This window comes from Clarias gariepinus, chromosome 1 (genome assembly GCF_024256425.1).
Source record: "Clarias gariepinus isolate MV-2021 ecotype Netherlands chromosome 1, CGAR_prim_01v2, whole genome shotgun sequence".
Lineage (NCBI taxonomy): Eukaryota > Metazoa > Chordata > Actinopteri > Siluriformes > Clariidae > Clarias > Clarias gariepinus.
This window is the reverse complement of record NC_071100.1, coordinates 15,482,210-15,510,000: the sequence shown is the minus strand read 5'-3', so window position 1 is coordinate 15,510,000 and position 27,791 is coordinate 15,482,210. Positions and strand designations below refer to the sequence as shown.

General features: G+C 38.2%; 1 protein-coding gene across 14 annotated transcripts in view; it reads right to left on the bottom strand.

Annotated features, from left to right (window-relative positions):
- The window catches only part of LOC128518912 (adhesion G protein-coupled receptor L2-like), a 133,236-nt gene that overhangs the window by 25,021 nt on the left and 80,424 nt on the right, over positions 1–27,791 (bottom strand). For 10 of the 14 annotated variants that reach the window (XM_053492306.1, XM_053492346.1, XM_053492317.1 and 7 more), the window contains 10 exons: positions 26,863–26,966; positions 25,501–25,686; positions 23,809–23,847; positions 20,150–20,333; positions 13,511–13,633; positions 10,587–10,795; positions 10,274–10,447; positions 3,270–3,479; positions 2,674–2,894; positions 1,785–1,851 (listed from right to left, as the gene is read on the bottom strand). In XM_053492306.1, coding sequence (XP_053348281.1) covers positions 1,785–1,851; positions 2,674–2,894; positions 3,270–3,479; positions 10,274–10,447; positions 10,587–10,795; positions 13,511–13,633; positions 20,150–20,333; positions 23,809–23,847; positions 25,501–25,686; positions 26,863–26,966 — 1,517 coding nt within the window. The remainder of the gene's footprint in view (positions 1–1,784; positions 1,852–2,673; positions 2,895–3,269; positions 3,480–10,273; positions 10,448–10,586; positions 10,796–13,510; positions 13,634–20,149; positions 20,334–23,808; positions 23,848–25,500; positions 25,687–26,862; positions 26,967–27,791) is intronic. The other 4 variants (XM_053492326.1, XM_053492363.1, XM_053492337.1 and 1 more) reach the window with 1 other exon arrangement.

Here is a 27,791-nt window from a genome sequence, read left to right as displayed (position 1 = left end):
TTTCAGGATATGAGGTCATCCCAGCGTCCCCCCCGCCTTCCTTTTTTCTTTCCATTGACCACTCTTTCACTCCACCCCAGTGGGTGACTTGTGTAGTTTACAAGGAGGTGAGGTCACTTCGTTCTGCATTTTAAATCATTACATGTCCATTATACAGTAGTAAAGTGTGTGGAATTGTCCATTCTGATTGGTCGGATGGTGTATAGCGTGCAGTGTCGGGGGACGTTACTTTTTAAAGTAACTAATTACATTAGAAAATGACTGTCATTAAAAAAGTAATCCGTTACATTACAGCGATACTTTCTGATAAAAGTAACTAGTTCGAGTACTTTTCCATTGCAGAAAATAAAAAACTCCTTTGTGATTCCTCATGCATGTTGTTTTAGTCGAGACCTTTATAATTATTCTACCATCATCACTCAGTGAAGTTTGGACCAAAACTCGTTAACTACTAATACCGCTATCTCACCTACGCGGTTTCGCGCGGTAGCCGTAAGTACGGTTCATTATGATTCACCGCGAGTTTTGGTGCTGTGATTAGGTTTCCATCTTTCCACGCGTCGGTGCTCGTATAGTCAAACCGCAGAGGTGAGATAGGGGTCTAACAGGCAAGAGGGGCGGGTTATCAGGGGCGGAGCTTGTAGGACGAATTTTACACGCACACACAAACGGACTGGGAATGACTGCTGTCTGAGTTGGATTACATCAAAAAAGTAATCCAAGTCCTCTAATGCTACACCCAACACTGATAGTGTATCTGCATGGCGGAGGGTTGATTCATCATGTTTTCATATAACGTCCTTACTTATATTACAGGAGCATGACGTAAACCGATGAAAAGCTCTGCTCGCTAATGTGGAGAATATTTACATACTAAGTAGACGTTTATGAGTCCCCAGTATCAGATGTTTCGTGATAACAAGCAAAAGATAGAGCTGTAACCATAAATATTAAAAGAAAAATAGAGAGGCCGGGGAGGTGATGACGGTTTACAGCTGTTATGACAAAGAAGTATTTTTAAGCATAGTATGTCGAATGTACACGCCTACATCTTTTCTTTTTTTTCATGTTTGTGCGTTCCCTGCAAGGATGGAAACAGTTGAAAGTTTTGACCTTTTGTCCCTACAAAGAAAACAAAAGATTTCCCTTTGTATGGAGAATAGATGTGTGTGGGTGTATAACATAATAGGGACCAAATGTCCCCACAAATACAGGAGTCAGTGCTAGGTTTAGGTTTAGCATAGTATTAATTACCTTTATTATTTCCATGTCAATTGACAGTCCTCGCAATGACTCTGATACAAATATGTGTGTGCTCATTTGTGTGCTTTTATATCGTATTGGTGACCATGGATAGCTGACAGTTTTGGCCGTTTTCTGGGGCCATTTGGCTGATCCCCATAAGGAAAACTGCTTTTAAACAAAAACATTTGTCAGCTACAATAATAATTATGCAAGTGGAAGATCCTCACAAGGATAGCGAGACATATGTGTTAGTGTCTGTGTATACAGTTCTGTCCCTAGTTAAATAAATCTAGTCATAGGGTATGCTGTTTAGAATTCAATTAAGTCCTCGGCATTCATTTTACATGACATGATTGTGTATTTTGGCCAAAAAAACACGGATTCTTTTTCTCATAAGATGAAGCCCAAACAAGAGAAGTTATCTAATTCATGGATTACTTCGGCAAATATTTAGGTTTGGACAATGGAGCAGTTGTAAATCCAGTACACAGAAAGTGCTAGAAGGCCACATATGGCGCTGAGCAGCTCGAAACACTCACCATTATAATGAAGGCGACAGGGCCGATGAAGCTCCAGATGAAGTGGTTATCAACTCTCAGCCAACAGCTGCAAAACAATAGAACTGTCGTTACTGATGCGATTCAACCTCCGTACACATGACCTCATGACTTTTTCGCTAACATTTACTTGAACGAAAAAAAAAAACAACCAAAAAGACGAATTGATAATCATTAAGTGAAAAGCAGAGCATGATCAGAATCCCGAACCGATCGTGTGACGAGATGAATCCCGCTCACATCTCCGTTCGTCTGAAATGAGTCTGGAACGTAGCTCTACGTATACCATGCGACTTTGATTAAGAATTCATAACGTGTAGGGAATGATTTATGTGCGTATTACACAGGCCATCTGTATTTCAATCCGGTAAGACACAAAACTGTGCATCACATTGATTCTTTCGGGGAAAAAGAGACGAACAAGTAAGCAATTTAGACGGAAAACCAAATCTCAATCAGGTGCCTTTTTTCAAAGGAGATGAGTCGGCAAGCACAATCATTACGGTCACAGTTTGTGTCTTTGTTCTCTGTGCTGCTTGAAATGGAAATTTGCCAGGATAGAGAGGGGAAATATGCTCTGTGTGTCTTGTTAACTTGTGTACATGTGCATGGACACACACCCACACAACAACAAAGTGAAAAAAAAAAAAAAACTTTAAAAAAAAAAATATAGATTTTACACCGGTGCCCTTATAAAAATGTGACACAAAATGATGATAAAAAAAATAAAAAATAAAAATTGGTCCAGCTGGATCCATGCTCTGACCTGACGTCCCTCAATCACAACAAAAAAAAAACAACTATAAAAAATTTATATGTGACCAAATCACAAACTAGCCGAGAGGGAGAGTGAAAGCTAAAGGTCACTCACGCTCTCTTGGTCCCGTAGCTCCTGTAGTCGATGGCCGCCGAGATGGCAACCACTACGGCTGGGAAGAGGTATCCGGCGGCATAATAGTACTTCCGGCGTGAGAACTCGCTCTCGAAGACCTCGACGAGCATGATGTATAGCTGCACGCCTTCCAGACACATCCAAGCGAACGCGGCCAGGAAAAAGAAATGAAGAATCCCGGCAACAACCGAGCACACGATCTGAGAGATGACAAAGAGAATATACAAAAAATGACAGCGGGAGGAACACTGTTTGCAGAAAACAACAGGGGGTTACCATGGAGACGAATGTTTAAATCATAACAGCAATCCGTCCAAGTGAGTTTCTGTTTGAAAATAGTTTTCGGGGTTTGAATGTAGTGAGATTAACAGCACATATTCTGTATCTGGACCGTGACTATATGACCTTCTCAACTCTATCAGTGCACATTGTATAAACTCTCCCTGACACACTAAACCTTATTTACTGCACACATCTATTAGCTCTGCAAATCATAACCTGAGCTCATGTTTTGTCTTTTCGTATTCATTCCACATTGAACGAATCTCACAACATTCGTGAGTATGTTTGCGTACCGGAGGTTCGGTCATGTTGAATCCCACGAGGAAGAAGAGCTCGGCGATGAAGAGGTTGATGCAGAGGTTCTTGTGGATGGTGTTTCGGTCGCTCTGCAGGCCACGGAAGAAGCAGAAGGTGAAGATGCTGATGGCAAGGCAGACGAGCGGCACGGCCATGCCCAGGCGTGTGATAACGCTCAGGAGAAAATCGTGGATGTTCGCTTCACCCTGCAACACCAGAACAGCAAACATCATTCTTATGCTTTCCTTTTGCAGCATCAATGCGATGTGCTAAAGATATCATATCCTTATTAACTCCCTGCTCAGGGTCCTGATCGTTTCAATTAGGCTATTACTTTATGTATTTTTTGGGCCTAATTATCAACTTTACTGATACATCTGAGGTTGAGAAACTGTCAGAGCTACAATTTATAGACTGGAGCCACATTTAGGCCACACTTCAGATTTAAATCTAAATACAGATGCAACTAGAGATACAACGTTTTTCCTAGAGCTTAAGATATATTTTTTTTGCTAGCTTGCTAACCCAAATTAAGGTTTGTAGCTATCCTTGATAACATGGATTTATGTTCTTTGCTAACCTTGGCTTCTCTGATGCCTTACTGATATACTGTACCAACTCTACGTTCTTTGTTATTGCAGTCTTGATCTGACGTAATAAATAATATTATACCAGGACACTTTCCATAGAACAAAAAATACTAAAGTTGTGTATAGTAAACACTACATCATACAGTAAAAAAGCATGTAGTAAATTACTATATTAAAAACTACAGTTTACTACAGTGTTAATAATTACTAATGTAAATACTACAGTTTTTTACAGTGTGTAGTAATTACCATAATAAATACTTCAGTGTGGAATAATTACTAACATAAATATTACAGTTTACTACATTGTTTAGAATTACTTTATTAATTACTACAGTTATCTACAGTGTATATTAATTACTGAAGTACATACTACAGTTTACTATTGAGTGTACTAATTATTATAACGAATAATTAAAGTTTACTTCAGCTAAATTACTAATTACTATAAAAAATACTACAGTTATCTACAGTGTATATTAATTACTGAAGTAAATACTACAGTTTACTATAGTGTACTAATTATTATAATAAATACTACAGTTTAATATAGTGTGTAGTAATTACTATAATAAATACTAAAGTTTACTACAGCGTGTATTAATTACTATAATAAATACTACAGTGCGGAATAATTACTAATGAAAATATTATAGTGTAGTAATTACTAACAAATATTACAGTTTACTACATTGTTTAGAATTACTTTATTAATTACTACAGTTATCTACAGTGTATATTAATTACTGAAGTACATACTACAGTTTACTATTGAGTGTACTAATTATTATAACGAATAATTAAAGTTTACTTCAGCTAAGTTACTAATTACTATAAAAAAATACTACAGTTATCTACAGTGTATATTAATTACTGAAGTAAATACTACAGTTTACTATAGTGTACTAATTATTATAACAAATACTACAGTTTAATATAGTGTGTAGTAATTACTATAATAAATACTAAAGTTTACTACAGCGTGTATTAATTACTATAATAAATACTACAGTGCGGAATAATTACTAATGAAAATATTATAGTGTAGTAATTACTAACAAATATTACAGTTTACTACATTGTTTAGAATTACTTTATTAATTACTACAGTTATCTACAGTGTATATTAATTACTGAAGTACATACTACAGTTTACTATTGAGTGTACTAATTATTATAACGAATAATTAAAGTTTACTTCAGCTAAGTTACTAATTACTATAAAAAATACTACAGTTATCTACAGTGTATATTAATTACTGAAGTAAATACTACAGTTTACTATAGTGTACTAATTATTATAACAAATACTACAGTTTAATATAGTGTGTAGTAATTACTATAATAAATACTAAAGTTTACTACAGCGTGTATTAATTACTATAATAAATACTACAGTGCGGAATAATTACTAATGAAAATATTATAGTGTAGTAATTACTAACAAATATTACAGTGTACTACATTGTGCAGTAATTACTTTATTAATTACTAGAGGTTAATACAATGTATATTAATTACTAAAGTAAATACTACTATTTACTATTGAGTGTACTAATTATTATAATGAATAATTAAAGTTTACTACAGCTAAATTACTAATTACTATTATAAATACTACAGTTATCTACAGTGTATATTAGTTACTGAAGTAAATACTACAGTTTACTATAGTGTACTAATTATTATAATAAATACTACAGTTTACTACAGCGTGTAATAATTACTATAATAAATACTAAAGTTTACTACAGCATGTATTAATTACTATAATAAATACTACAGTTATCTACAGTGTATATTAGTTACTGAAGTAAATACTACAGTTTACTATAGTGTACTAATTATTATAATGAATATATTAAAGTTTACTACAGAGTGTGGTAAGCACTATAATAAATACTAAAGTTCACTACAGCATTTAGTAATCACTAATGCAAATATCACGGTTTACTACAGAGTGTCGTAATTACTATAATAAATACTAAAGTTTACTACAGCGTGTATTAATTACTATAATAAATACTACAGTTTACTACGGCGAGTGGTAATTACTGTAATAAATAGTACACTTTACTACGGCATTTAATAATCACTAATGCAAATATTACGGTTTACTATAATAAATACTAAAGTTTACTACAGCGTGTATTAATTACTATAATAAATACTACAGTTTACTATAGAGTGTAGTAATTACTATAATGAACTGCATGTAATAATTACTAATGTAAATACTACTGTATGTAGTTATTTTTAATTTTAATACTGCAGTCAACTATATATACACTATACAGTAAATACAACACTTTACTACAATATAATATAGTGTTTACAATATCAATCTACATATTCTTTTCTATTCTATAAATAATTTTCATCATTTTATACACATGTATTATATTTTTACATGTTTAAAAAGTTCCACATTTAAACTCTGTTAAAGAGTAATGTTATTAACAATACTTATGCTTACAATCTAAAATAAAAACTTATGCAAGACACAAAATTAAAGCAAATAAGCGTATGGTAAACAGTCCAGTCAGGTAATTCTTACTGTAATATAGGGAAATTACACTGAATAATGCCATAGAAAAGTGTTTCTGGGATGGTGATTTTTTATTTCCAGTTGCTTGAAGTATATAGTACAATCCTTCAAAAATACTTGCTGTAATATACTGTACGAGGCACAGCTTTTATAATAGGGCTAGCAAGGATTTTACAGCCCAGCTACTGCTAACAGCTATGATTTAGAGACATTATACAACAGGTGTGAATGAATCAGTAGCTCAGGTGCTCTACACAAAACGATTATGAGTAGATGAGTGACTCAGTAGGTTGTGGATATGGCACTGTACTCACAAGCACATCTGTATTCTGTCCATCAACTATAAAAAAAAGACTTATTCCATTACATGGTAACCCACTCCAGCTGTTTCTTAGATGTATTTGCATGGTGATCTCAGAGGACAATCTGATCATTTTGCTTCATACATATTTTCTCACACATTTTACACTCATTTCCATAATTTTCTTTTGATTCTGTAAAGCTGCTTTGCGTCGCTGACCGTTAAAAGCGATATACAAATAAAACTGAACTGCATTAATATGATGACATATGATATATTCATATACATTTATGATTTATTTTAATATACTAATATAATAATTTAAAATAATCTAACTCACTCACTCATCGTCTATACCCCTTTTATACTGTACACAGGGTCGTGAGGGGCCTGGAGCCTGTCCCAGGAGACTTAGGGCTCGAGGTGGGTACAACCCTGGACAGGGTGCCAGTCCATCGCAGCGGGGACACACCAATTAACCTATTCTGCATGTCTTTGGACTGTAGGAGGAAACTGGAGCACTCGGAGGAAACACATCAAGCGTGAGGAGAACATGCAAACTCCATGCAAACAGACACAGGAATCGAACCCAGACCCTGGAGGTGCAAGGCGTTCATTTTTGTATCCTAATTAACTTTGTTTCATGTTCAAAAATTTGCATCAATCATTCTGCTTTTTTAATTTGCTAACTCGGGTTTAAACATAAAATGACCTTATTTGTGTCTCTACATTGCTAGCACACTTAAGCGTGCCTGATGGCTAACTCAATGCAATCCTAGTTAGCTTTGCTCAAAGGCTAACAAATATTGTTAATACATATTGCAAGTCTTGTTAACTTTGCTGGTATCTCAATTAGTTATTTTTGCTAGAAACTAACAAATATTAATATTTAAAAAATGTGCTTTGTTTTTTAAATACTGCTTTGACTTCTTATTTTACATTAAAAAAATGTCCTAACATGCATTTATCCTAATGATATTTTGGTTAATTCCACGTTTGAACCTTGCATTGACGGTAAAATCACTTGGCTGTGAAAACAGTACCTAATGGCGGCATCTGTAAAGAATGTGAGGGATTACTCAACAGAGACGCAAACACTCTCGGCTACCCTGTAAGTACACTAACCCGCTTTCCCATTGAACTGTCAGTGTCAACAAGCACACGCTGTGTTCCAGCTCACGCTCGCAGATTCTGCTTCTTCAGTGCTCACTGCCACTCCTAACAATTCACTTACATTCAGAGATCTATCTGATGCTAACGCTTGGACTGACAGTAGTCTCTCTCTACCCTCTAAACTCTCACACTCCCCCACACCTCTCACATTTCTGTGTACTCAAGCTAACACCTGCATACCACCATCTCGACGTTAACACACGTATTATGCACCATCGTCTTTAACGTTGACGCCAACATTCCACCCCGCATCCCTGCTAATGCTTACCTTCCAAGCCACCGCTGTCAAAGACCCACAATCCACCAGCAACACACACACACACACACACACACTTAGTCTGCTAAGGCTCAATGATGATGATAATTTAGCATGACAGCATGGGCTGCTGTTTTCAGTCATTTACAATCATTTGCTATCACTGATGGTCATTTACCATGACAGGATCAAACTACCCGCTTTGACCAGCAAAGATTCGTCTGACTTTCTTTGAAGGCTGAAAAGGTCATGTTGCTAGAACATTGCAAATGAGGCCTGCGCCATACATGAATAAATCATTTAGCTAATCAGTACCCTATGCTGTCTAATCAGATAAATATTGTCAGTTAAAGGAGATACCGAAAGGGACTAGTATAAAGGAAAGATAAATACGATACTAAAAAAGGAAAATTGCTCCTGTAGGGAACTTTCAAGGCATCTGAAGAAAGGTCCCAAATGATATGTTCCGAGTTAATCATTTCTTAGCGCTAATGCCAATCAGCATTTCATTTAAAATTAAATTAGGTTTTGTATTAAATTTTACATTTTTGGAAATAAATTTGTGACCCCAGCTGAAAGTGGGGTGGCATGCTTGATTTCCGATGCCTCTAAACGGATTATTATTATTATGGTTAACATTACTGCTAGCATCGAGCTATGGATGGGGTAAAGTTCATGGGGCAAGACCTGTAATTATCTTCACCACAAAGCCCATGTTTCCACATTTATTACTGTCTAAATGCTAGCTGCTTATGCTATTAAACTCATAATCCCGCTCTAATTCTATTGCTCATTCAAATGTGATCCCCAGCAGACTTGGCGTCCTCAGAGGTGTGCTTGATGACGATGCTAATCGCCGCTCTGCACGAGTAAGAACATGTGTCCTAGCTGGATTTTAGCCACAAGCCGTAAACACGAGACTCAATCCTGCAGCAGGTTTTCTGCTCCTGTATCAGATGTGGCACTTGTACTCTTAACAGCAACGAGGTTTTAATGCCTTCCATCCCTCATTTCATTTTGTGATAGTCAGACTGTTGGAATCTGCCTTCAGTTTAATCACTGGGCCTGTTGTATCAATCATTAGGTTTAACCACAGACATGAGCCGGTGCCAGAACCAGCATCTAATCTAAAGATGTTTACATGAGTCTAAATGGTGTTCGTTTGATGACGGAAGACGCGGAAACACTCTCTGTATGTTGTATGTTTAGAATGATGTTGCTAGCTAAAGACATCTTTGGTTAGCTATGTAGATCATAAATCAAGCTATGTTTAGTCTTAAACTGCATGCTTGTTTATCCATATTAACTGGTGGGTTCTTGTACTAATACTCATGGTCTTAGCATCCTGGTTCCCATTCATTCTCAATCAAGAAAGAACCCTATTATTACTAAGGTCTTCTTTTGAAGGAAGGGGCAAAGGTTCTGGTTTTCATTTCACAAGGATGGCCAAGCAGAACCTTTGCCAGCTTTGAAGCTTTGCCATCCATAAAAACTTTGAAGAACCATTTTTTCCCAAAAGCATACACTCTGCTGTTCAGGTTCACTGCCAAAACACGCCTGTGCTTATCATTTGAGCAAAAAGCAGAGCGGTTTTCCTGCCTAGACCTGGTTCCACCACAAGCCAAGCCTTGAGGTCAGTGGGAAAAGAACAGTCCTTCTTTTAGTCTGAGACCCTACCCTTGACATTTTTCTTAGGGTTGTGCCTCTCGAGACGGGTTTTACGTGCAACCGACAGAGTTCTGTCTTTCCTATTAGACAGGATTTCCCATCCTTTAAGGAAGTCTCAACTATAAAAAGAACTCATAAGAAACCTCATGAGGTGGACTAGAGACCACAAGGCACTGGGTGGTTTACCATCAACCCTTTCGGCATATGGCCATTGAATTAACCAAAGTATGGGGAAGTTCTCTCTGGCTCAGACCAGGTTGCAACAAGGTTGCTGAGTACTGTAGGTTTGAGAATAAAGGTTGTCCTAAAGTATCTACCCTCTTATTTAAATGCTCCAATTTGAACCCTTTGTTTGATTTGGGAAAACCCTCCTGTTTTAAAAGAACAGGTAAGTTGTTAACCATTATCTGATGGCCAGCATGTGTACGAGCTAAGGAGGCAAAACCATGCCAGTGCTCTCTTACCACGTGTCCTCGGTGGGCCATGAGGATGGCGAAGTTGGTGAGGTGACTGCATGAGCAGGTGGTGTGGGTCTTATTTGTCCCTAGGAGCTTGCATCCCTGAGTGGACCAGTATCCCATCATGCTCCTCTCTGAGTAGTTCCAGAATGAGCAGTTTGGGTTGAAGTAGTTCTCAGTCTAAAAAGCAACCAAAAGATGATGATCAATGATGTTTGCACACAATTTAGAGCAAACGTGATACACCACAATTAATATCATGTGCCCTGGATTGACTACAATTTAGCTATTAAATGTTGCTGCACCTCTTTCTACTTACATCAAGGTGTTCGAGGGTGAAGACAACAGGCTCGGAGACGAAGATGCGACTAGACTCCTTGTTAATGGAAGCAGACAGGATGTGGGAGTTGACGGTGAGCGTGTGGTTCCTCACCACTCCTCCTTCACTCACCAGCCTGAGAGTGGCATTCTCAGTGGTCAAAAAATGCCCAAGGTGTTTGTACAGCACAAAGACCAGCTTTGCAACACCTGTATTCCAGAAAGTGTTCAAGAAAATGATGGTCAAATACAATATAGGTAATGTATAGAATAAAACATGTCAGAGAAAGTAAGGATAATGAATGACTGGGTGGGGTGTACGAATCAAAATGACTAGCCATGGGAGTCGGTAACGATTCCGTATTCAATCATGTCAATTTGATCGCACAATACAATGCTTCTTTGATATTTCATTGCTGTGTCAATCAAAAACAAATCGAAATTGAGGTTCATATACTGCACTGTACAGTAAGTTACATAATGACTGTACCATATGTCTCTGCTCTGCACATCGAACATGTAGTTCATCAGCCAAAACGTGAGAACAATGTACATAATCAGAACCCTCATTCCATGCAAAAAAGCAATCCAAAGTTCAGCTGAAACTCATATGACGCTTCTGCAGACGCACTGAGATAAAGTGAGTTGATAACATTTGAAATGTCTGTGTATTTAGCATAAATTTAACTCTTTACTTTCCAGGTCCAACTACAAGGCTAGTTCCATTTAACCATACATGGCATTATACAAGTGTGCATTTTTGTTACATGAGTGCACAAAAAAAAAAACATTAACATAGCATGCTTAGGACATTTTAACCATGGAAATCAATTGCCACATTTTTTTTTTATCATCAATCGTATGAAATGCACAGGAAATCAATTATTAACGGAAACAACTTAAATATAAGAACTTTTTTTTCTATGTATACACAGAATTTTGTAAATTCTAAAGAATTTGTCCAAGTTTAAATCAATTCTTAACTGGGTGAAGCAAATTGTCTTAAACGTCCAAGGTCGTTTATAGTACGTTATTGATTATGTTGTACTTTTTCTAAGACAGACACAATGCAAGACTTTGCAATACTGAAACTTTTTTCCCTGGTGGAAACACTGGCTGTTCCACAATGCTGAAATTGGAGACTCGTTCCATAAAGGTCTTCAGAGTGAAATCCCTGTACGTTGTTTTTTGTTAAATCAAGAACTGTTTACTTTTTTCCTTGGATTAAGTGCCATTGGATTCGTGTGGATTAGTTGTTACTAAAGACACGATGGGGTACCAAGTATGAGCGAGTTAATATCTAATATAAATCTGTAGCTGAAGTGGTGTCCAAAATGTCTTATTATAGAAAACCAATCAACATCACTCTCCTGACCAGTCAGTCTCACAATTTTTTGTCCAATTAGTAAAGTCAATTTTATGTTTCGGTATAAAGTGACTTCCCATTAAATCCGGACTGAAACATTCCATATTTCATGAGATGTGACTGGAAATGACGCTGATGCCATAACTATTTTAGACTTCCTTATCATGTTATCCTGCGATATCAGTATACCATCACACAGCAGGTCTCAGGGATGATACACATGATCCCCGAGTGCTGTGAGGTCTTTGCACCGGTAGGATCATAATCCAGTTTAATTCTTCATTACACCACGCACACTGAAGGATTACAGTCTTAAATTACAGTCTTAAGCAAGGAATGTGTACCGGTTTTACTTTCGTCAAGTTGATTTAGCAGCCTAGCACTCACGCCCTGTCGTCGTTTGGACAACCTAAGCTTTCTGTCATGGTTTATACTGGTATGAAATTTCACTCGGCGCTGCAGAGCTTTGGTTCTTAAGGACGTTGTTCCCAAAACAAACAAACAAAGGCCCGTGCATAATCTCTGCTTTGTGTGACAACACAAATCCAAAGATCTGTGGCTCATGTTACACCAGTTGTCGCAATGTGAAAGGCCTTGTACGTCTCAGAAAGTAGAGTGCAATACAATTAAAGTGCTTGTATGAGTGAGAAATGAAACGTCTCGATAAAACGATGGAATGGAGAAATTTACCCGACGTCTTGGTAAAAAACCCTTTACATGATAAAATCTTGACATTTTCACATCTCTGTTTTGCTGTTGATCAGAGCGTGAGATTCACTGTGTGAGCAAAGCCTTATATCTTACAAAGAAGATGCCAAGAAAGATGCCAAAAAACATTTATGGTTTACTAAAGTTAGGGGTCTTTTTTTTTTTTGGATGCTTACCAGAATTTACTCACAGTAGCATTCCTCAGGGTTTCCCAGAATACCACAGTTATAATACTGCCTGACTCAAGAACCTGTTCAACTTACTCATTAAAGGGATTGAGGTGGGTGTGGCCTATCATAGGAATAAACGCTTTTGATTGACATGCTTTGAACAAGACTCCCCTTAAGGGGAACTTAATTCTAAACAGAATGATCCCGATGACTGGGTGCGAACATAAAAGGCTAAACCGCGAGAATAAAGACTGCTCACCTCTACGTGTACAAACCCACCCAATCACAACAGTCTATGTTTCAGATAGGTTAATTTTTTACACTGCAAATCTTAGCATTTTAGCAAGTAAAATATTCTTAAATCGAGCCACACCTGTCGATAATTGCTTAAAATAAGGATTAAAACAGAATAACGTTATTTCACTTAATATTTTCCCCAGCCTTTAACATATTTTCTGTAGGCCCAGACTTATTAGGCTTAAACGACCCTTACCTGAGATTAGACTGAATGATATTTAAATAAATAAATAAAATAAAACCTTGGACATTTGTTTATAATTAGTGCTGTGTGTTGAGTCCCGCAAGACCGGCATTAACCTAATTAGAAAGCAATCACAGTTTTGGGTTCTCTGGAGCTTTCGAGTCTGAAACTGAGCCGCAGCACAATTCTATTTCACTTACCGTTCTTGCTGTTTAATTTGACCGTGTTGGCGGGGAGCTGAATGGTGGCACCTCCTTTACTGGTCTGCGGAAACTTGAAATCCTGAACGTGGCCGTCTGTGCTCAACACGTACACGTCTAAGACTGCAGAGGGGAAAGAAAAGACTATTGAAGGCAAAATATTTTATCCATATACATATTGGATCCACGATTTTGTAGATACACAGACCCAGTGAAAAAGTCTGGATTTCTTTTTCAACATTTTGGAACAATACTGGATTTTTTTCAAACTATAACACAACACATGTGGCATAAGGTAACTAAGTAACAACAACAACAACAAAAACAACAGTCAGCTATTTTGGAAGAGTTCTTGCAAAAACAGTATGGGTCAAGTGCATTTGCAAAACCCATCGAGCACCATGATGAAACTGTCTCTCATGAAGACCTTCCCAGAAAAACAAAGACCAGAACTTAGCTCTGCTGCAGAGGAGAAGTTCGTTTAGAGTTACCATCCTCAAACATCACCAATTAACAACCAGAACCTCAGATTAGAGCCGTTATGAAGGATTCACAGAGCGTAAATAGCAGATAAATCTGAACGTTGTTGTTTTTATCAGAGGTAGCTCAGTGATTAAGGCACTAGACTAGACTCGCAGACTACTGACTACGGTTTGGAAGGTCCCAGGTTTAAATCCTAGTACCTTTAGGTTGTCCCTGTTGGGCCCTTGACCCTCAACTGCTCAGATGAGATAAAAATGTAAGTCGCTCTGGATAAGGGAATCTGCCAAATGAAATGCCTTAATGTAAATATCAACTGTTCACAGGAGATCATTGCATCTTTTAGACACCGTCAGTGTTGTTGTTTTTTAATGTAGAACGAAATAAAGATCAGAAAAGACCACGGAGTTAGAAGGTGTGTCCAAACCTTTGACTGATTATGCATGTTTTTTTTGTTGTTGCTGTATTCTATATTTTGACAACATTAGAGTAAGGGATGAAATGTTTATTTAGGATATAATGTTTTATTATCTTGATTATGATTATTATTATTTGAACTGTATTAAATTTTGATTTTTCCAGCTTGATGGTAACTTGAGTATTCTATGGCAAAGGCAACACGACACACTAAACCAATAAACCACTTCTAAGGAGAGACACATTTGAGACAAACATGGAACGAAAAAGAAGCCAGACTTCTCGAGTCTGCTCCAACAGCATCATCACTTTCTAGTGTCCAATTCGGTATACTGCGCTGCACAGACATATATTTTTATGTATAGCAATAACTTTTAAACACATTAAGGGGTAATGTACTGTACATAAATATACTGCACAGTTTTGTACATCGTATTTCTGCTCCATAAGGAATCCCAAATAGCCTGAGGTTACAATCCATTCCCCTGTGTAAAAGGACCTGGCCATGCTTTTTTTTACTTTCCGCTTCCTGCTTAAACTCTGGCTTGAACTAGGTCCTTTAGCTGGATTTAATCTGTGGCGGTACCAGCCTGAGTCCTGACTTCAACACAAAGCTTATGACTGGCAGGAAAATGTCACAATAATGGTAGGAAAACGATGTGTTTATGCTGCTTTGTGGTAAAACGAGGCTCCGTAACGACGACCGCTGACCCGCTTTATCCTCCAGGCACAATCCCTGCATTGTGTAGCGCTGAAAAGAAAGATACGGAGCGTTTACCTATCTTGGGAGTGAAACCGCTGTAAAAAAAAGAAAAAAGAAAAAATACACAAAGTACACCAGAGTACACAGTGTGTGAATGTCAAATATAGCCAGGATCAAACCTATCACTAGACTTTTACTGTGATTCCTCCTGTGGCTGCTGATAGGTTTGTGTCTTCAGCTGCGCCTTTAGGGCCCCGACGGAGCACAGCTCTGAATCCATTCAGACTTCGTTCTGAGCTCGCTTTGATGTGTGAAAATACAACGAGGTCAGACATCAGTATTAGCGCAAACTCCTCTCTCTCTCTCTCTCTCTGTGTCTCTCCTTCTCCTGCTCTCTCTCTCTCTCGCCAACTCCTATTTCTGACACTTAGAAATAAGGGACGTTTTTCGGCCCTTCTATCTTTCCTCCTTTTCTTCTAGCAGCACGTATCCACTCCATCTATTTCCTTCAGCCCCCAGAGCAGTTGCCTTGTGTTGCGGTTGAGTTAAATTATGCTAATTACCGGTGAGAGACGGAGACAGAGTGGCAAAAAAGTTTTCCTAATATGCTCCAGGGCACTTTCTGTCAGCCGTGGAGCCGGCAGGCACTGGGCTGCATCGCTAACCACATCTTACGTCTCTCAAAGCGAAGACGGACTTAAACAGGGCGTGCGAGGTGCGTCTGCAGCCGGGGGAGAAAGAAAAAATAGAAAGAAAAAGAAAAAAAGAAAAAACACGCCAGTGCGAAAAACTAGATTAATACTGTTTTCAACATTTGCCAAAAGAGGGAAGTAGTTATTAAAAGGAGAGTTGAAAATAAAGAGGCTCTATTATTTTTAAAAAGGGCTTTTTTCTCCTCGAGCAGCCACAGCGCTACGCTGCTGTTGTTACTGTGTCATGTGACTCCTTTAAAGCTTAATTATTGTTTATACTGTTTACTCAGCAGATTTTCTTGCCAGGATATAATAAAATCAGCCCGTGCTAATAAGGGCGTTCTGGAACGAGGGCGAAAACAGCTCAACATCAAAATAAGATAATTAACAGGAGGGATGGCGGAGAAAAAGAAATGAAGCGGTTATGATTAAAGAAAAAATAATAATAAATAAATAAAAAACGAACAAAAAAACTCTAAGTTGAAATGCAGCAAATGAATAAAGAGGTTGGTTAAAGGAAACAAATAAACAAGCAAATACTGTATGTGTGTCCGAATTTAATTAAAAAAAATGCAATTAAATTGAGGAAATAAATTTAAATGTAGATACTTGACAAATGCTGAGGTTGTTGATGTAAAAATAAAATGATTATTAATAATAATTAATGATTAATTAATTATTAATTAAATTGAATGAAATAAATAAATACATGACAGAAAAAAAGAAAGTCAGAAAGAAAGAAATTCAAGCAAATGAAACAGGTAGATAATTGAGAAATGCTGAGGATATTAATAGAAAACAAACAAATAAATAACAATAAATAAATATATAATCTTGAAAGTCGATCTAGTAAATAATCCGGTCGTTGACTAGGAAATGCTCAGCTTATTATTATTACTATTATTATTATTATTATTATTATTATTATTATTATTATCTCTTTTATCAAATTCTGTTTGTCTTCCATGTCACACAAAAAGACAGCACCTCTTCCACACATCTGCTTTCCCGATATCACCCATGTCTGCTTTTAAAATCCTGGCATACTCCGGCCCCATGCTCCCTTTAATATCTGTGCTCAAAAAGAGGCGAGCGAAACCGAGCTACAGCAGGTGTACACGCTCCGAGTGGACGGGGGGCCGAGAGTTTCAGCTCTGAAATGTAAAAAGGTGGAAGGCCATTGAGGAGAGGTTAAAAGCAGAGCCATGACCGATATAAATGTGCTCACGGTGCTAACAAAGTCTACTGGCAGAGGAATGAAACACACAGCGGGTCAGGGGAATCTCTTTCCAACCGCAGCCTCTGTTGTCTGAATAAAAATAAGAACAGTTACTAGGCTGAAAAAAAATAAATAATGAAAAACAGCTACACCAGGCGCTCCTCTCAGACAAATAAGGGGCTGATGACTGAAACTAGTTATAAGCATACAGTACAGTATGAATGAAAAGGTCTTGTGTTGGATTAGAATTTAAATTATAGGAATTATTATTATTATAAAAAGGAAATGGTTTTTCAGAGTAATAGCCTTTATTATTTATACGATTAAAATGCGTTGCGGCTCCAAGATGCTTAAAAAATGTGTTTGGGTGATTGTATTTATTCATCTATTCATTTTTAAGTTATATACGTATGGAAATGCTGAATGATTTTGTACATAATTATGCAGACATGATAAACATGTACAACAAAATCGGTACAGCATATAATATGGTGCCTAAGACTTTTGCACAGTACTGTATATATATATATATATATATATATATAGTAATAAACAGTAATTAGTTAAAAACAATAACTTATATCTATAAATATAATAATACGTTTTAAACCTGTCCATGCTTGTTATAAAATACAATTTTGAAATACAGTACATACTACACTAACGTCTATGATGGAATCCATACAAAAATTCCATCTTATGCCTGAAACATTCACACCGACTATTCGTCCATTATAGCTCATAAAAAAGTGTGTTTTCGTTCACAAACACTTCACAACGCGAACATTCCACGAGTCTTGTGTTCAATAGGAACAGGTAGGTTATAAGAGGAGATTCTTGCGTTGAAATTTCTTTATTTTTAGTGATATTGAAAAATCAGTTTGCCGAGGTCACTTTAAATAAACAGCCCTGTCTATAGCCCGAGTTATAGAATTGAAATAAATTATTAATTTAAAAAAAATAATAATCATTTCAAGGTATGCTTGGCATGCACGCTAGTTATTAAATACAATTAGAGCTGCTCCCAGTGAACCAGTCACCATAACACACACACACACACACACACACACACACACACACACACACACACACACACACACTCTAATATACTGTTCTTACATTATCTTACATTTTACAATATAGTTCTAATAGTTACAATATCTGAAACTTTGTGCAATAGCTGTGCAATAACACCTTTTTAAACTGTGTAATATTATATTATCTAGTGCAGTTTGATTGAAAGTGTAACTATCGTATTGTTTTTTTTTTTGTTAATGTTTGTTTCTTGTATATTTATACACTGTACTGTCCCTACTTTATGTCTGCAAAAAAAATATTAATTGCTGCTATGACACAAAAATTTCCCCATTATGGAAGAAACAAAGTTTTATCTTATCTTGCGCGAATGCTGTTTATTTGTTAATTTGATGCTAAAATTCATTTCTGTTACTTGTTTACGTTCACAATGCAGACATTGTGCATTGTGAACGTAAACAACAATTTTATTAAAGGTCACCTTAATGATGGAATCACACTTTATTTTAGAAAAGAAAAATCACTCAAATACTGCACACACAAGTCAAATTATTAGTGCTATTCATATTTATATTCATATTCATATTATTATTACTACTATTACTACATTTATTGTATAATAATTATTAAAAAGAAACATCTTATATTAAGCAAATGCTGTTTGTTTGCTAATTTAATGCTAAAATGTATTCTTGTCACTTGTTTACGTGCACGATGCAGACATTGTTCGCAAAAAAAGCTAAAAAAAAGATGTTTTTTTTTTAATGGTTAAATGCATTTTATGTTTAAAACTGCTAAACTTTTATTAAAAGTCACCTTAATCATGAAGTCATTCTTTATTTTAAAAAAGTAAAATAACTCATAAACACTTAAATTATATTTATTATTATTATTATTATCATTAATTCTGACACACCTCTGAGCAAAACATTTAAAACCCACTTAGCGTCTACAATCTGCTCACCTCTACTTTAATTCTCAGCAGTGTGTGTGTGTGTGTGTGTGTGTGCATATGTTTTTGCATGTTTTGGGTAGAGCTGCACAATTAATCACATGAATATAAAAAATCGCCACATGGCCCTGGGCAATTATTTAATCGTTAAAAGCTGTAATTTATCACAAGGTAATAAACACACAGTCAGGATTTAATGTAGACTTTGTCAATCATCTAAATATTTGTTTCATTTTGAGCTGATAAATAAATATTGGCGAAGATCTCCTTGATGAGATAGTTTGTACTGTTATTTGCTGTAATCCGATTTAATACGAAACGCTGCAATAAATACTCAATAAAATAATCGCAAAACGATGATCAGATTGTCCAGCTGTAATTTTGAGGCTTTCAAATCATCGCAAATCGTCTTGTGATGGAGAGGTTTCGTATTCGCTTCTGAACCTCAAGGCTGCATCCGAAGTAAAACGGTGGGTAATTTGAACAGCTGCAGGTGACGCGAGCACCTGGTGAAGGGGCAGATCTGGTGTTCACATCCCACACAGAATAAAAAAAAAAACAAACTAAACTAAAAAACAAGGGGCAAACATATAATTTGCTCTTTCCTCTGCGTGACTTCCTGAAAAGAGCCATAATCGTGTTTAAGACCTCTACAGGTTATAATTTGATATCTATAATCTGATCGGATTTTCCTAAGAGCGATCACGGGTCAAACATCCAGCGGTGACTTTACAGTCGAACACACTAACACAAAAACGTGGAGCGCGCTTTGCTTCAAACTCCTGCCTCAGGCTTTCACATTAAGGAATAAAAAAACGCTTACATTATTTTTTATTCATATGTCTGTAAAGCTGCTTTGTGAAAAGTGTTAAAAGCAAACTGCAAATAAAATGAACTTAATTGAATTACATTAAACGCACATTAATCGTAGTATATGAACTGGTGGCGGTGTTGCAATAAAAATGTGATGTCTGTCTGTCTCAAACTGGCTGGTCCATGCTGACAAAACTCCACCTTTCATAATCTCCTGTATGTAACAGGGCTATTAAGTGCTGGTGCTGACAGAAAGCTGTCATCTCACCCAGACGCTCCATTAGCGTCTCTCTCTCGCTCTCTCTCTCTCGCTCTGTCTGTGACTCACTTATGTTCTCCGCAGGCACTTTGACGACGGCAGGTTCGATCAGGTTGTCGGCGAGGACGAAGGCCCCTTCCTCCAGCGTGTCCAGCAGCATGGTGGCGGCGTGCGTTTGCTCAGTCGAGTTCATGTCCTCCCACGACTTCAGGGCTTCCGGTCTCAGGAGGTTATCCACCGTGTCCACGATAGCCTGCACGGGAGAAAAACCGGAGCGGTGAGGGGCGACTGGAATTCGTCTTTGTGAAGAGGAGGAAAAAAAACATACATACATGCAGGCCAAGGCAGTGTAACAGAAGCTAATGAGACTCATGACATGAGGGGCTGAGGGAATTTGCACGGGTGTTTGGCACAAACAAGGTCCAGTGTGTGAGAGTTGTGTGTTACCTTTGTCATTTAACCATGGCTAAGGTTTATTATTTCGAATTCCTTTCAAAAAAAAAAGAAAGAAAAAAAAATCTGCCCAACTCAATGAAGCATTCTTTTTTGCTTCCATATGCCTACAAAAGCTCTTGTTTTCCAGAGACTAATTACGGTAACATTCCATACGAGGGTCTGACCGCAGTGCCCTCAAAACATATGCTTTTTTTTCCTGCGGTGGGCGGTGATGGGGGGGATCGAAAGCTTATCTGGTGGCGGGATCTGTTCGCAGAAGCCCAGCGGACTGGAGGAAAAACGGCATGTTCACCTTCGCTTTCTCACTCCTAATCGCCAAGCTTTTCATTTCCTAAAGCCTGGAGCGCAGCGCAAACTGAATTAAACAATCCCAACGCTGCTCGCTGCCTCGTTTAAACAGGCCATGGATGACTCCCAACATCACATAGTGGCCACTTACAGGGCAGCGTCACTCCAGGCGGCTATTAAAGAGGCGAGGAAGAACGCTCTGCGGAGGCTTGTTGGCTTTCCACTGCCGGCGTCAGGATTTGCTGAAGATAAAATGACTTTAGGACCAGCTAGGTCATCCTTACAGGAAGCTCTAGAGCTGCTTTGACGGATAGACTCGAGTCAGTATAGATCATCGTGACTAAAACCAGTGACCTTTCACCTTTTTTTTTTTTTTATCCAAAATTGTAAAGTAACCTCAGGTGCCCTTATTATTATTATACTTATCCTAACATCTTTGGTCACAACCCAATAAATTTGGTAAAAAAAAAAAATGTGTCGGTAAAAAATATTGGTGTCTTGTCCCAGAATGCGTGTTTTTTGTTGTTGTAAATAAACCACAACATTTCGTGATTTTTTTTCTAGATTCCATTTTTTTAATTACAGATTCTCAGTGTTCAGATTTCATTAAAAAAAAAAAAAGAAAAGAAAAGAAGGAAGCTTGGAATCCAATAAAAAGAAAAAAAAAGAAAGAAGAACCCAGATGTTCTAAACACTAACTAACTAAATAATTCACTTGAGTTGAGAACTTTTCTGAGTTCCATCCTTCCGTCACTAGTGTAGAAACTTTTGGATTTAATTCTAAAGGCTGTTCCAGCACAGCTTTGAATGTAATAAATCGTTTAATATGTTGTCTAAGGACGTAAACAACTAAAAAATATAGTGTTATGGAAAAATACTTAATTAAATTCATTCTTTTAAGCACATTTTGTGTCCAGTATGTTCCTATTACACAACATCACGAAGCATCCCCTGATACAGCGGTAATGTGCCAACATTTCTTTTTTTTAATTAAACAGTCACATTATTATTTGTTAATAGATCATTTTAACATCAATGCCATAGCAGCTACGTGCTTTATTTTCTCCTTTCTTTTAATGATTTAGAAAAACACCTTGACATTCCTCCCAGAAAATGCTAAACTAGCCCGTCCTTCAGAAAACTCAACCATGTGCGGCGTTAAGGTCAAACCGGGACTTGTGAATGAAGGCGTAAAACGATTGACATTTACAGAAAACTTCTCGTGCGGTACGGTGATGAGGCGCTTAGAAAAAACATCTAAATTGTGCAAACGTTTTAGAAAAAGCCTTTATGTCCGTGAACTCACTCAGCTCACTGCAGCTGTTCTTATAAACTTTCGGCGAATGGGACGTTACAATACGGGAGATACTGCCACGTCCCCCGTATAGTCCTGACCTCGATCCAGCCCCTTACAAGGAGTTCCTGGGAGGCCGGCGTTTTGTATGTAAGGCTGGCATGGTAAGGTATGGAAGCACTAGTGACACAGTGAAAAACAAAAATCCTGGTTTGACTTGATGTTTTCATTCTGTATATTATCGACGGCCCCTGGCGTACAAGTTGTTACTATAGAAACGATCACATGTTAGGACAGATGAGACGTTAATTACCGTTCCTGTACTGCGTATTATTCACAATAATAACCTACTGTAGGAACTGGTGCAGTGATTATATTATTAGTGTTCAGGTTAAACACACAGTTTGACCTGGCTGTTACATAAACCGTGAAAATGAATAAAAAAAATAAATAATAAAAATCACGTCTGCGCATTGAAACGCACTCATTAATTCTCAAACGGAGGAATTTCGTGCTCCTTCTGAGGACGAGCGGTGTTTACGCCATCAGAGGCGAGTACTCGCTGCATTCTTAATCTGAAGGAGGTTTGTCAACACTAACGCTGTCGTTTGAATGGAGAGGGACTTTGAGGCTGAGATCATAGCACACATTTGGGGAAGCTGGCACGCGAAGCGAAGCGGCCCGTCGTCGGCCTATTTCTCTCAGCAGACAAAAGGGAAAAGGGAAAAAAAAAAAAACGCCATCACATGAATAAACCCCAGACTCACGTGACACCAGGCTGGGATTTTACACCAGCAAGTGTTTGTGTTATTTCAGAGGCAAAAAAAAAAAAAAAAAAGCACACACCCCAGCATCAGGAAGACGTTGTTGCGGCAAGAAGCAACAAAATGCTTTGGGTACGAGCGGAAATTCTCAGAATCCATCAGACAATTGAACAGGGGATGATCGGTCGAACGCTGAAAAGTTGAAGTGGGTGAAAAAGCGAGCACTTTGATCACACTGTTGGCAGAGGGGGGATGCTGCAATTACGGCCACGGGAAGGCAATTACTCATACAATGTTCCAGTGCTGAGGGACATGAGAGAGAGAGAGAGCGATAAAGGAGGCGTGAGAGAAAGAAAGGAAAGAGGGAACAAGTGGTTGACGAGGATATTAGGACTGGCCCGAGAAACAGGTGGAAGAGAAGGAGGTGTAGAGAGAGAATGTGAAAATTTGGAAGCACAAGAAAGAGGCAGAAGTGGTGCGATGAGGGGAGGAAGGCTGAGAAATAAATAGAGAGAGAGAGAGAGAGAGAGAGAGAGTGAGAGAGAGAGGGAGAGAGAAACAAAGAGCGAGGGAGTGCAAGTGGGAAGGAGAGAGAGCAGGGGATTGAGGGGGAGGGGAAAAGAGATAAAAGGTAAGAAACGAGAGTGAAAAGCGAGCATGGAGCAGAGAGAGACAGAGAGAGAGAGGAAGAGACAGAGAGATGAAGCAGTGCAGAAAAAAAAAGAGAAAAAAACACAGCAGCCAAGCAGACAAAGAAAGAGATGCTACTAATAAGTGGCTAAAGAATGAGTCGGATTCCAGCAGAGAGCGTCCTGCAGAAACAGAAAGCCAGCCAGACGAACAGATGGCTAGACAGGCAGTCAGACAGACAGACAGACAGACAAGAAAGCAACATGCAGTAAATCTGGATTATACCGTGTATATACCTTTGTATAGGCCCTGCACGTCTTTTCTCGCTTTTGACGCTTATTTTGGAAAAAAAAAAAAAAAGGAAGGGAAGGGGAGATCAAGAATAAGAAAGAAACACACACACACACACACACAGAGTTAAAAGACGTTAGAAGCCACAAAAGCTGGTCCTGCGTCATCAAAGGAACACGAAGGCACCACATTCCTGCAGACAATCAAGCGTTTCGTCTGGACGATGCAATCAGACGGTGCACGGGAGCAGCGTCCCACCGAGAGAGAGAGAGCGAAGAGCTACCCCGCTTCGCCCTCCTCTTTCAATTAAAAGTGTCTTTTGAATACCTAACTAGCTTACATAACCAAAACACCAGGACTGCTGAGTTGTAGAGAGATGAGGAGCCAGGAGTGGAGGGGAGGGAATGAAAAAAAAAAATACAGAGACGCAAGTACTGGACCGTGCTAGAAAATCCATTAAACTCAATGCATTCAAGCTGGAGGAGGTCATTTGTATTTGATGGTCAGGATAATTGTGCTATCGGGCGATATGAAGGTTTGAGAGCCGCCGATAGTCATTTCATCAAAACAAAGTGCCCCCCCACACCACCACCACACGCACACACACACACACCGTATCCCTCCCTCCTTCTTTCCATCGTTCTTTTCACCAGAGGATCCTTGCGGCGTGAAGAAGAAGAAGGGATGGGAGAGTGGGAACGCTTCAGCGTGCAAACTGGATTTCTTTGCAGAATTACACCTACTTCATTTCTTTAACACCAGCAGAGGTTTTGACAGCAGCGGCGACAGCCTCGGGGCAGAGTAAGTCCACCACCTCGCCATCCCGCAATCCTTTATGTGGGAGATCAACGGCCCTCCAGTCGAGCCTCTTCTGTGAAAATTCCTCCTTCAGCAAATACTTGGCTGCATATTCTGTTCCTAAAGGGCCCTGGCTTGTATCCTGCTCCTTTTTTTTTCCTCTCCCTCCCATTCATTTTTCAAAATGGTTTCTAGACACAAGTGGCAGCTTTTGCATCTGTAGTGCCAGGTGAGTCAGATGCGCTAGCCCTATAATTACAGGGGAGCTGAGCTAAAACATATTTAAGACGGGAAGAAAAATAAAAAATAAAAATAATAAAATAAAAAAAATTTAAAAACCCTGGGGCTGGAATACTGACAGGTGGGAGTGCCCTTCTCTACCTCCCAGAGAAGATAAGCAGTTTCAAAATGAGAAAAAAGAAAAAAGGGATTCAGCTTGTCAGAAAAATAAGCAAGCGCGCTTAGATGGGTCATCGTTCAGGAATTCCACCGGGCCTGCTAAACGCTTCAGGAATTCCACAGTGGCAGGAAAATGAGCTTTGAGAACAGGAGCGGCAATTGAGGATCAGGAAATCCACAAATACTTCACTATTTTTCTTTTTTTTTCTCTTTGTACCAACTTTAAAAGTTTCTGGTGGGAACCCGGGGGCTTGGGAATGCAAAATAAGCACTTGATCTGCACCGAAACATCATACGAGTATGTAAAAGTGCAATTAGAAGAGCTTATCTGTAATTGCACAGAAATTCCCTTTTGAAAAAACAAACACTGAAAAATGTGCAGAGACAAAAATGCTGCACTGTTAATCCTGATTGCAAACTGGATATCATGTAAAAAATAAAAAAATAAATGAATAAAAAACACTGCTTAAGAATAAAAAGAGAAATAAAATCTGCCATACCTTGTTGAAGCTGCGTCCGGCCGAGTCCTTCTCGCTGGGCCTGAGCTCCTGAAGCTGCGCATCCAGGATGTCCACCAGCTGCTCCATGAGCCTGACGCTGGAGCTGACGTCGCCGGCAAACACGGGGCCGTGCGTGTGCCGCGCCAGCTCATTGGCCAGATTCGCCGCGTTCTCTCCACTCCGGATCTGACCCAATTTAGAGCCGAAATGTGTGATTACAAGGGACACAAATTACATGGTGGATTTAATGCAGGGAATTGGCAGAGAAAGCGAAGCAACAGAACCATGTTGATAAACTTCGCAGCCCAAATTTGGGTTAGTGAGTAAATGTTTCGGGTGAAATCGGCTGAAGAGGAAATTGTTACTTGTTGCCGGCAAATGAATGTGGCGTGACTGGCTCGAGGCTGCTATTCACAACGCATTAATCAAAGGGTGCTGCTAAAACGCTGTCCGCACATCAACGCAAAATAACATGTTTGGGATCTATATCGATGCGGAGGTGGATAAAACGATGCTGCAGCTCACAGAGTCGCTCGATAGAAAACCGCAATTTGTTCAGAACGTTTACATTTAATTAGGCTGGAAAAGCTTCTTCTTATAATAAAATAATATGACACTAATGCAAATTGTAATAAAAAAACGAAAATGAGTCTCTTAAATTGTAACATTAAAAACAAAACTACACCGGATAAAAGACTACTAAATTAATAATGTAGTTTAATTTTTAAAATGTTAACTGAAAAACAAAAGCATGGTTATACAGTTTCGTTTTAATTGAAATATACTTCCTTTTAATTTAGGCGACTATGTTTAAGCTTTGGTTATGAAAAAGATTGTAGTTTTCTTTTGATTGTTCCTAATTTTTTCTATTTTGATCAGGAACAGAAATATGTTTCAAAGGAAGAGAAATTCAGTCCAGACGTGTCTAGTCCTAAAAACCACAAATAACAGCCAAATCAAGCAAAACCACCAGCGAGAGCCAAGATTTCACTGATTCAGTCTAATTTCTATAACTCATCTGTCATCTGTTAGTTCAAAAATAAAGAATTTAATCGTTTAGCACAGAGCAGAGAGCAGCTTTGAAACGTTATTCGCTCACGCCTGTGCACTGACTATTTGTGCATCGCGTTTTCTTTTATTTTCAGGTACATATTTGCATCTTTTACCCTTTTTCAATTACCTCCAGCTAATTACACCCAATGATGCTGCATTCAATTAAAAAGGATCTATCCAAAGCTTCTAAGTGTAATTAAAGCTTTAAAGCTTCAAGTGTCATTATTCTAACTTCATTATTTTGTTTTTCCATTTGCAGTCATTATTGTTACAACAAAATTACCTATTTTTGTTAAATTTGGTACTGACCTTTTGCGCCACCTGCGTGACCCAATGGGAGGTGCAGTTGCTGAGGTCTGGTCCTTTGAGGTTCCACGTACCACTAACAGCTGTACAGAGGTATGAGGCAATACCTGTGCATGGAGAACCAAAAAGAGAACGCAAAATAAATTATAGAGATAAGTGATGAAGAAGAAAACAAAGAGACAAAGTGAAAACTGCAAATCAGAGGCAAAGGTTAAAGAAAACCGATTGGGACGCCAGTCAATTCACTTTGGTAAATAAACGAGGTGTAGAGAAAGCAGGTGCGAGAAGTTACTAAGAGACTGAGCGAGAGTTAGTTAAAGCAGGTAAAGAGACTGTGGAGAGAACCATAGCAGAATGGATGGAGGAAAGAGGTTGAGGGATAATGTGGAGAGAATCAGAGAACCATTGGGAGAACGTTGAGAAGGTTGAGAATAGATGAAGATAGAAAGAATCTGATAAAAAGGAGAAGATGGAGAATATGGACCTGGAGAAACCTTATTATGAATTGTGCCAAAATGAAAGCAGGGTGTTGTAGATAGAGTGTCAGAGGAGGAGGATGGACAGAACCAGAGGACGAAAAATGTCACACCAGTGGGAGAGAAGGTTAAAAATCATAGATATAATGATAAAATAAACAAAATGAGAAACAGATAGAGAAACTTCAGAAAAAGCCAGAGAGGAACCAGCAAGCAGAGGCAGAGAAAAAAATCCAGAGGAGGATAATGGAAAGACCGGAAAAAGTGGGAAGAATTAAGTGGTGAGTGAGTGGTTTAGGTTTTACTACTGATCAGTGGGTTGTGGGTTCAAATCTCATCACTGTCTAACTACAACTGTTGAATTTCCTGAACACAAACTTTAATCCTCAACTGCCTTGATCGATACATGCATCAGCCAAGTGAGCAAATGTGAACATAATGTAAAAATGTAATGTA